The sequence below is a fragment of the Propithecus coquereli genome, unplaced genomic scaffold (genome assembly GCF_000956105.1).
Source record: "Propithecus coquereli isolate 6110/MARCELLA unplaced genomic scaffold, Pcoq_1.0 Scaffold56, whole genome shotgun sequence".
Taxonomy (NCBI): domain Eukaryota; kingdom Metazoa; phylum Chordata; class Mammalia; order Primates; family Indriidae; genus Propithecus; species Propithecus coquereli.
In genome coordinates, this window is record NW_012151507.1 from 5,574,852 (window position 1) to 5,583,981 (window position 9,130).

At 41.8% G+C, this 9,130-nt stretch overlaps 1 protein-coding gene across 1 annotated transcript in view; it reads left to right on the plus strand.

Moving 5' to 3' along the window:
• The window catches only part of SUCO (SUN domain containing ossification factor), a 173,975-nt gene that overhangs the window by 8,712 nt on the left and 156,133 nt on the right, over nt 1-9,130 (plus strand). Inside the window, exon 4 of the mRNA XM_012657720.1 lies at nt 2,121-2,192. Within this exon, the coding sequence (XP_012513174.1) occupies nt 2,121-2,192 (72 nt within the window). The remainder of the gene's footprint in view (nt 1-2,120; nt 2,193-9,130) is intronic.

Consider the following 9,130-nt stretch of genomic DNA (forward strand, 5'->3'; position numbering starts at 1 on the left):
CCATCAGATACTCATTTAGAACAGGTAAATCTTCTCCCTCTCGTGTTTTGCTTCGAGTCCCTGTTTTGGCACTCAGTTACAAACGTCAGAAAACTTAGAGCCTCTCTGGTTCTGTTACCTGAATGTGCCTTGGCATTTCACAAATCAGTTTTCATATCCCTTAGCTCATTTACTCTTCACAATTACCCTAAGAGTATTGTTTGATTAAATTATCTTGTAAGTCTTAATTTGGATAAGTCTTTTTTCCCCCAGACTGACAAAATGGGCACATTTGCCAGTTCATTTAAGAAAGGGAAGAATAGTTCCTTTTTACAAAGGAAGAAAATGAGGCTCACAAAGATTAAATAACTTGTCTGAGGTGTTATAAAGATCAAGAGTGATAGCACGTGTTGTGGAGCTTTATACATTGTAAAACATCGTATAAATGCAAAGTTTTCTTGATTACTAATAAAATGCTAAATTACTGGTGATACAGCAAATTTGGTAAATGTCTTAAGAGAAGTACAAAGTATACAGAAATACAGAGGTGAGGAAGTCGATTTAGTTAGGGATGATAAGGATCTTGGAAGAAGAGGAGGATTTTAAAAGATGGAGAGAATGATGGAGGACCAGCTTCTCCATCTCTCATTCTGGTCCACTACTTTTGTATTGGTCCTTGATACAAAGTGGACTTGAGTGATCCTTTCTTAGCATTTCCAGGTAATGGCTAGAGATTTCCTCTAATTGTGATAGACAGATATCATGCGCCTTTCATAAGAATATGAAACTTTTGGGACACAAACCCAAAAATTTACCTTCCTCCTCAGCATAAAAAACCATCCAAGCTGCCCACAAAAGCTCATACCATACCAACTGTCTCATGCACAAGAAAGGTTAGAGAACAAGAGTGTGCAGAATGATGAACTTCAGAAGCTTCATTGACACTTGGGCAAAGCCAAAATAAGTGTTCCCAAATCAGGGAACCAAAACCAAAAACAAATCCCCTAAATGACGGTGCAATGAAAATTAGCTCAGACTCAGGTCGCTGGAGTATGCTGCTTGAAAATCACCCTGCATGCTGCAGCCTGAGTAATATAGAAAGGGTCTCATAGAAATCTGGGGATATTTGGGAGGAAGTCCGTGGCTAGTGTGGAAAGCTGGCTTTGAAAAGAGAACTAATAGAATGGAGCCTTTTATTTCAGTCATGTTAGATCACTTTATTTCTCAAAAATCCCTGGTGAGATTTAGTTGGATTGGACTAAAATGGATCCTTGCAAACTTCTTGAGTTACTGTGAACCAGGGTATTGTCTAGATTTAGGAAGAAGAAGGTAGTACAGACATCTCCACTCTGACGCAGCTATTACCCACATCCAAAAGATCAGCCATTCTTCTACAGTTTGGTGTCCTGAAAGCCACCCCAATACTATCACAATGATGCACACGATATGTGCAATTTCAATTCTGACTCTTGCACAGAGACAGCAAGACAGAGGAATTAATTTTCTAACAAAATCCAGTTGAATGGATGTGAGGGTGATCTGGCAGCGACATCTGTCACTCCCACTGATTGCCACAGTTAATTTGGCTGATCTGGCTGGCTAGGAAGGTGTCCCCTTCCTCCCTTACCACTCCACGTGCATCATTCCTAAAGCTGCAGGCTCGGTTGAAGAGGACAACCTTCCTGGAAAGAAGAGTACCACTTTGGGCAAGGGTATATGAATAGTTGCGCTCCCCTGCTAGAACCTCCAAACAAGCTCTGAAAATCAAGTTGAAGAGTATACAAAGTATATTTCAGTTTAATGATCTTTGAAATTACCTGAGGCAAAGTCTAGCAGTTGCCAACTTGACTCGGCCTGAATGGAATGCACTCAGAGACTCAGTCCTTGTCTCCTCCATATCCCAAGTGTTACACTGTCGCTAATAACGTGTCATCATTATTTGATTAAGTGATCAAGTCAGTTTTAATTTGCAATAGTCTTCTTTCTCCAGACTGGCAAAGTATTTTCCAATTCTTTTAAAGGGCTGTTGTGAGGGCTAGTGAGATTATGTTTGTGCAGGGCTTTGAGCTCCTGCTAAGCAGAATACTGAGCAAATACTGGGTGTAATCACTATTTAACCTGAGTGACATTCTTTTTAACAGTTACTCGTGAGTAATGGTGTCATGAAAACTAGGCCTGAAACAGGAACAGTTGTGAACTATCCAGCCACAAAAGTGAGTGAGTTAATGCTTCTTTGTTTAAAAAAGGAGTCACAGAAGTAGATCTTGCCAGTTCGCTCTGACAGTTATGAATAAGCTATGTCACATTTAAGTTCAGATCACTGAGAGGTCCTTTACATGGTGGGCTGGAGAGAGACCACCTTCTCTGCCTGAATGGCCAAGAGAGAGTATTCGGGCAATATCCCAACTTGGGCAGCTCTCCCAAGATAGTAGACAAAAATTAGAAGAAATGGAGCTGATTCCAGCTCCCTTAGTAACTTTACAATCTGTTGAAAATATAAGAAATCTTTGTTTCACCAACTGCAGCATTTGAATTCAAAAGTGAGGAGCGATCTCTCCTAGGTCCCAAAATCTGCCCCATGGGCTGCAGTGGCCATAAAGGAAGGGGATGGGGAGAAAGAGAACTGAGTCACTAGCAGGGAATAATTCGTTTTGAGTCTGTGGGTTTGGGCTATAAAGATCCAACCTCTTTGTGTAGGACTCACTCGAGTCCACAACTTATCTCCAGGGTCTCCCTTTACCTACTTCCTTGCGCACTAGTCCCTCCCCCACACCACCCCTAAGGAACGCTGTCCTGGAATAATGGCGTCAAAAGAAACTCCTAAAGTTTCTCCCATGGCAGGACAGCTAGATGGTGGAGCGATGGCTGCCAGAGACGTAACCTAAGAGGACTACCAGGGGAAGAACCTACAACAGGGTACAACAGGAAAATGCCATGTCCAGAATTTTTTTTTTTTTTTACCACTTGTTTTGAGTTGAAAAGGAAAACCTAACCTATCAAAGCAATACTATCATCTTTGTGCTGGCCTTGAACATGTGCCACTCAGGCCTCTGCAGGGAGTGTAGCTGACTGACAGTCCCAGCTGCTGTCCCTCTGGATCCCCCACCGTGTTCACATGGAGGACAAACCTCCTGCAGGTGGCCCACGGCCACTAACGAAGCGCAGAGGGAGTATGAAGGCAGGCCCAAGACATGTGTCCTCCAAGACATGCGACTATTCCAGTGGGTGACTGTGGCTCAAGGACCCTACAAGCTTGGCCAGACCTTTCTTGGAACAAGGAGATTACAGGTCATGGTCCCTATCCTCAGGGAGGCTTTCACTGACTAGGTAATAGGAGTCCCACAGATACAATGGTAGACAATAAGAGGAAGTGTATGCTCCTAACACCACACCATAGTTTCTCATTTACATGACTGTTTCCCTGTCTGTAACTCAGCGGGATCAGTGTTTTTAAACTGTAAGTCAAGCCTCATGAAGGGGCTGTGAAATCATAGTAGTGAGTCACAACCAGCATCATTTAAAATGAAATAGAAGAGATCAGATGGCAGCATACATAACAAAAACAAGTTTTATATTGTGAAACTTATCTATATAAACATACACACACAAATATATGTGTGTGATGGATTGTGATGTCAGATATGCTTCTCTCTAGCTCACTGTCAAGAAATTTTGAAAGCTACTGAACTAGACCATGTGCTTCTTGAGGACAGGGACAGTGTCCTTTTCCAGGGCTGTGTCCTCAGTACCTAGAGCAGTGCCTAACCATACACAGGGACTAAACACATGTTCGTTGACTGTGTGTGATGAATAACAAAAAGAGACAGTCAATTCATGGAGGAGGGGGACTCTGAGTTAGGCCTTGAGAAAAGAGCTGGGTTTAGAAAAATGGAGAGGAAGAGGAAGAGTATGCAGGAGACAGGATGTGAGCAGAGGATCAAAGGTCAGGATGCTCATGATGTGCTAGGGAGATTGAGCAGATGGTTAGATTGGCTAATTTCCATCAATGTGGAAAGAAATTAGGTAGGAAGAAAAAGTTGGCCAGGGATTGATATCAGAATGACCAGCAAGCTTCTCCAGTATGATTATTTGTAATGATAAAGTGACAAGATAATAATGATAATGATAAAATCATACCCAACACTTATACAAGGCATCTTTCAAAGGTCTCAAAGCATGTTAAAATGCTGCATTACTCACTCTCAATGATTCTGTGAGGCAGGTACAGGGAAGTGTCATCATCTCCATTATGCAGGTGGTGAAACTAAGATAGAGGCAGTGAGAGAGTCTTAATCCCACACCCCTGCGGTGAGCCAGCCGTGGTTCTTGGTCTGAAATGTAGCCGTTCCATTTAGGCTGCCTTTTCTAGGACCAATTCTCCTTGGTAATGTGTGGGGAGGGTCCAAAGTCCCATTCTCTGTAATTCTGTAGATGTTTCTTTTCCAGGCAGCTAAGCATAACTAGACTTAAAGCCATGTCTCCATTTTGTCCCTTGGTAAGGTGGACGGGTTATATATTCTCTTTTAGTGTTACAGATATTTCTCACTGATGCCTAAAATGCAACCTTTGTGTCTAAAGGGAAAAGAGCCAAATGGCACAAAGGTCTTAAAGTCAATTTCTGATCTACTATAGGTTCATTCTATTAATCTACTGAAATCTTCTGACTTTGAATTCCACTCATCTCTCTCTCTCTCTCTCTCTCTCTCTCTCTCCCCCCCTCTCTCTCTCTCCTCTCCCCTCCCCTTTGTGCTGTTTGTGCTCTACCCTACCACCCCCAACACCAATAAGACATGATGTATAATAATCTCAGACACCAGTTACCAAATCTAGTGAAGGCAACTAAATGGCCCACAAACCTCCTCAATTAAAGCTATTGCCTTTAGTTCTCCATAGCTCAGAGTAGTAGACTGGACCTCCTTAAGTACCATTTTACTTACTCTGAGAGAAGATGTGAAGGTCAGTTATGGTTTCTCCTGATATACTCAGAGCTGAGTTGAATGGTGGCCCAAATTTTGACCCCTTCAGGGTCAGCTGAGCTTTGCAAGAGATTCCTGGTCATACTGTACATTTTTATGCTTTGCAAGGCCATTCAATATTCCTTTCATTGATTGGACGAAGACCTCTATTGTGCCAGGCTCATTCATGTTAAGTCAACAAGATGTGTAATGTATTGATCGGCCATGGCTTGCACTTCACTTCCTAGCTTTCCCTGACCAAATTGGCCATGCTTGACATCAGAAGGGCATCATAATGTATCAGGAAGAGCATGAATTCTCAAGTCCTGCAGACCTGGGTTTTCAGTCCCCGGGATGATGATGACAATGATAATATATTCATTTATTGAATGCTTACTATGTTCCAGGTACTATGCCTACTGGCTGCGTAACCATGAACTTGGCCTGTAGGTGACTTCTATGAATCTCAGCACATTGCTTTAGTCTTTCTATACAGTGCCTAGCAGAGTCCTAGACACAGGTACATGCTCAGTTAGTGCCTGTTGACCTGATTTGACTGAACCTGCCTATAGGACACAGCAGCAAGTTTAAAGTTGCTCCTTCTAAGCTGTATCTAGGTCAAAGCCATCAGTGAAAAAAACGGACACTGGCTATAGGAATGGTTTCTGTAGTAGTTGAACACTAGTTGTCACTTTTTTTCCTCTCAAATGAAATCCTCCTACTTGATAGAGCACTCTCTGGCGTTGAATGGACTTATAGCCTGGTGTGGTATTGGTGGGTGGGTCACACTTCTCAGGGCGAACTCCTAAAGATTATATCAGGGCCTTGTTCCTCCCTTATGACACCCATAGTGGCTGGCATGGGAGGAAATGGAAAACTGAAAGAAACCACCCATGTCTCTAAAGCCTAAGAAGGGAGAGGGGGATCCCTGTGGGTTTCTTTTATGGAAAGGGCAGTGGAGGAAGTGAAGCAGTGCAAGGTCCTGTGGCTACTGCCAGGTTGACAGCATGGCCGCTCCCTTCTTTGCTAGCTCTCCTGCTCCTATATCCCAAGATCTGACTACTTGCAATTTCCTGTAAGTGCCTGCTTTTTTTTTTTTTTTTTGCCCCTGGTCTTTTGTACATGCTATCACTGTCTTCCTAGAATGCCCTTCCCGTGCATGACTTCCAGCTACTTATTTTTCTGGGCTCGGCTTGGTACCAAATCCCCTCCTCTTGTAAATCTTCTTCCTCATCACCATTCCAGACTATGTCCTTCCAGTACCTTCCCCCATTCTATTACATCACATGTAATATTGTAATTGTTAATTCACATGGCTGTCTCCAGGATGATGATGACAATGATAATACAGATGTCATCTATTGAGAGCTTAGCATGTTCCAGGTACTACACTTTATGTCATTAACTCTCGCAGTGAAGTAGAACTATTATTCCCATTTTATAGATGTGGAAAATGAACTTCAGAGAGGATTTGCACATACTTATATAGTTAAATATAAATGTGCACAAATTAGTTAAAAATAATATGCACAGGGTCAGGATTAGAACATCGATCTGACTGACTCAAAGTCTGTGATTTTGACCACTACATCATGGCACCTCCCATTAGGCTGTGTACAGCTCGAAGGCAGGGACCACGTCTCTCATCTCTGTGTCCCTATTGTCTAGCACAGCACCTAGGATGCAGTAGCTGTTGGTAGGTGCTCAACAATGTGTTTGATAAATCAGTGAACGCATAGCTATGAATTGCCATCTCAGCCACACTTAACTCAGTCCTATATTTCTTGGCTCTGGCTATCCATTTGGGATGACCAGTTAAGCCTAAAATGAAAAGACAATTCAAGGTCAACTGCGAGAAAATACTTTGTAACTTGGCTGTGAATATATTAGACATGACTGAACTGGGCTGAGTTACTGGGAGACGTAACAGGTCAATTCCTTTGGCCAAGGAAGAAATGGACATAGATAAATTGTACTAACTCCCATGAACTCCCACAAAGGGCTTAACAGAGCTTGCTATTCTGCTGAGGCAGGCCCTTAGACAAATAGCTTGGCCTTGTTTGCACAATAAACAAATGGTTCCTAGTATAAGCTAAGCTTTCCAGCCAGGCAAAGATTGCTTGGAAAATAGGTTTGGGCCCAGAACTAATCGGAAGGAGTTTCTCTGTTGGGGTGGGAGGGAAGAATAGGTCACTTTTGATGAAAATGATAAACCTGAGGAGAAGGGGCTGTTAACCCATCCCTGGCCACATGAAGATTAGAGGCAGAATGTAGACTAGAATCTGGCCACACCTCAGAATTCTCTTTGCCTCCTAACTAGCTGTTCTTATCTGTAGAGGACAGATTCCAAAGAACAAGTATCTTCTTTAAGCTTCCTTTTTGAGCAGTCAAATAAGAGATTGTTTCTTCCTGTTCCTTGGGGGAATTTCTCCTATGAGAAAGAAATGTGCCTTTGTCGATTTTCACAGAATTTGGATTTGCCATTTTGGCTGAGGCCCAAGCCTCCTTTTCAGTACTGACTTCCATAAAGACTAAGCACAAATAGGCCATCACACAACTCATGAAAATGCTATTTTCCCCCTTGCAAAGTAAGAAGTAATCTACCAACTAAAACATCCTAAATCATCTGAGGCAAGAAATACATGACAATCTCAGAGCACACCAATTGCCATAGTGCTTGTCTTCTCTTTCCAGCCTTCTCTATTGGTAGGCCACTTCCCCCCGATGTCTGTGACTTTACACAAACTACATGTTTTCTCTGGGCCTAAGCGTATTTGTGACCATGATCTTTATTAGAGATTAAATCTTTCTTGGTGTTCTAATCTAATTCACCCACGCTCCTGGTTTACCATTGTATCTCTCTTGGCTTTTTTATGTTAAAAATATGTGTTCTAGGATTACAGGCAATGGTAAAACCCCACACTTGGAAGTTGCTTAGGTAGTTGACTGGTGGATCTCTAGAGAGTGGATCCCTATAGAAGATGACTAAAGTCCTTCATACAACATTTATTGAATATGCAGGTGTGCAGGGCAGAGTGCTAGGGAGCTAAGGATGCTGATACATAAGATATTTCTCTACCCTCAAGGAAGGTGGTAGTCTACTGGAGAAGTTTATGGTTTTAAAGTGGGAATTTTCACTTTAAAAGTCATTTGGTTCATTTCAAATCAGAACACAACAAACCACTGAGGTGGCCCACTTAGAGGATCAAATTATAGCTGTAGGGTTTGGATACAAATACATTTACCTTAATAAAACAAGTTCATCTAAAATTTTAGGAAAATTATAAAGCAATTTCTGAGATGCAGAATGAATATATTAGGTAAGCAAGTCTACTTACTAGAAAGATTGCTTCCTGACTGGTAGAGTTGCTGGCTTGGAATCCTGGTGATTTATTCCTGTGTTGAGAGTAGATAAGATATGTGAAAGTATAATACCTTTACATTTGTAAAAGGTAAACACAACTGCTATTGTTACACACTGACACTATGTGGGGTAATATTGTTCCATATTACTCATTGTAATAGAGTATTGTTACATATTATCCTATTAATGCGTAGAGTAATACCCTAAAAATCTATGATAGTGGGAATTTCATGTGATTGGATATTGACTGGGAGACCTGACTGCCAACCATTTTCAGCCACTATCAGAATAATCTTATGGAGTTCTCTTGACCTTTTTAAGCTTTAGATTTCTTTGTTTATGAAATGTGGTTATATCTAATCTACTTACCTCTCTTGCTGGTGTAAAGGATCAAATGAGACAATGAGAATTGAAAATGTAGGCACTGTCTTTCCCCCTTCCCCTATAATCAATGTCACAAGTCCTTCCAAAATCCCAGTGCACAGAGGCATGTTGAGAGAGAGGGAAATGATAGGAAGGAAGCTGCTTTGCCCTGGTGAATCACTGTGAAGAAAGAGGAAGAGGAGGTAAATTGTGTGGTTTCTTTGGCTCACTAGACCCCTGAGTCTGAGTCTCAGTGGATCACTAGCTTTTGTTACAACAGAAGCAGGATTTTTCAGAATCCCTATAGCATATTTCCCTGCCTCTTCCTGGAACATCAAGCGTCTATTAAGTGTCTACCTCATGAATAACATTTTACTCCCAACATGAAAAAGGCATAATCCTTGCTCTCAAGGAAAATTGCATGAGAAAGCAAAAAACCTTATTAGAGGTTTCAGGGAGGAATGGTTCA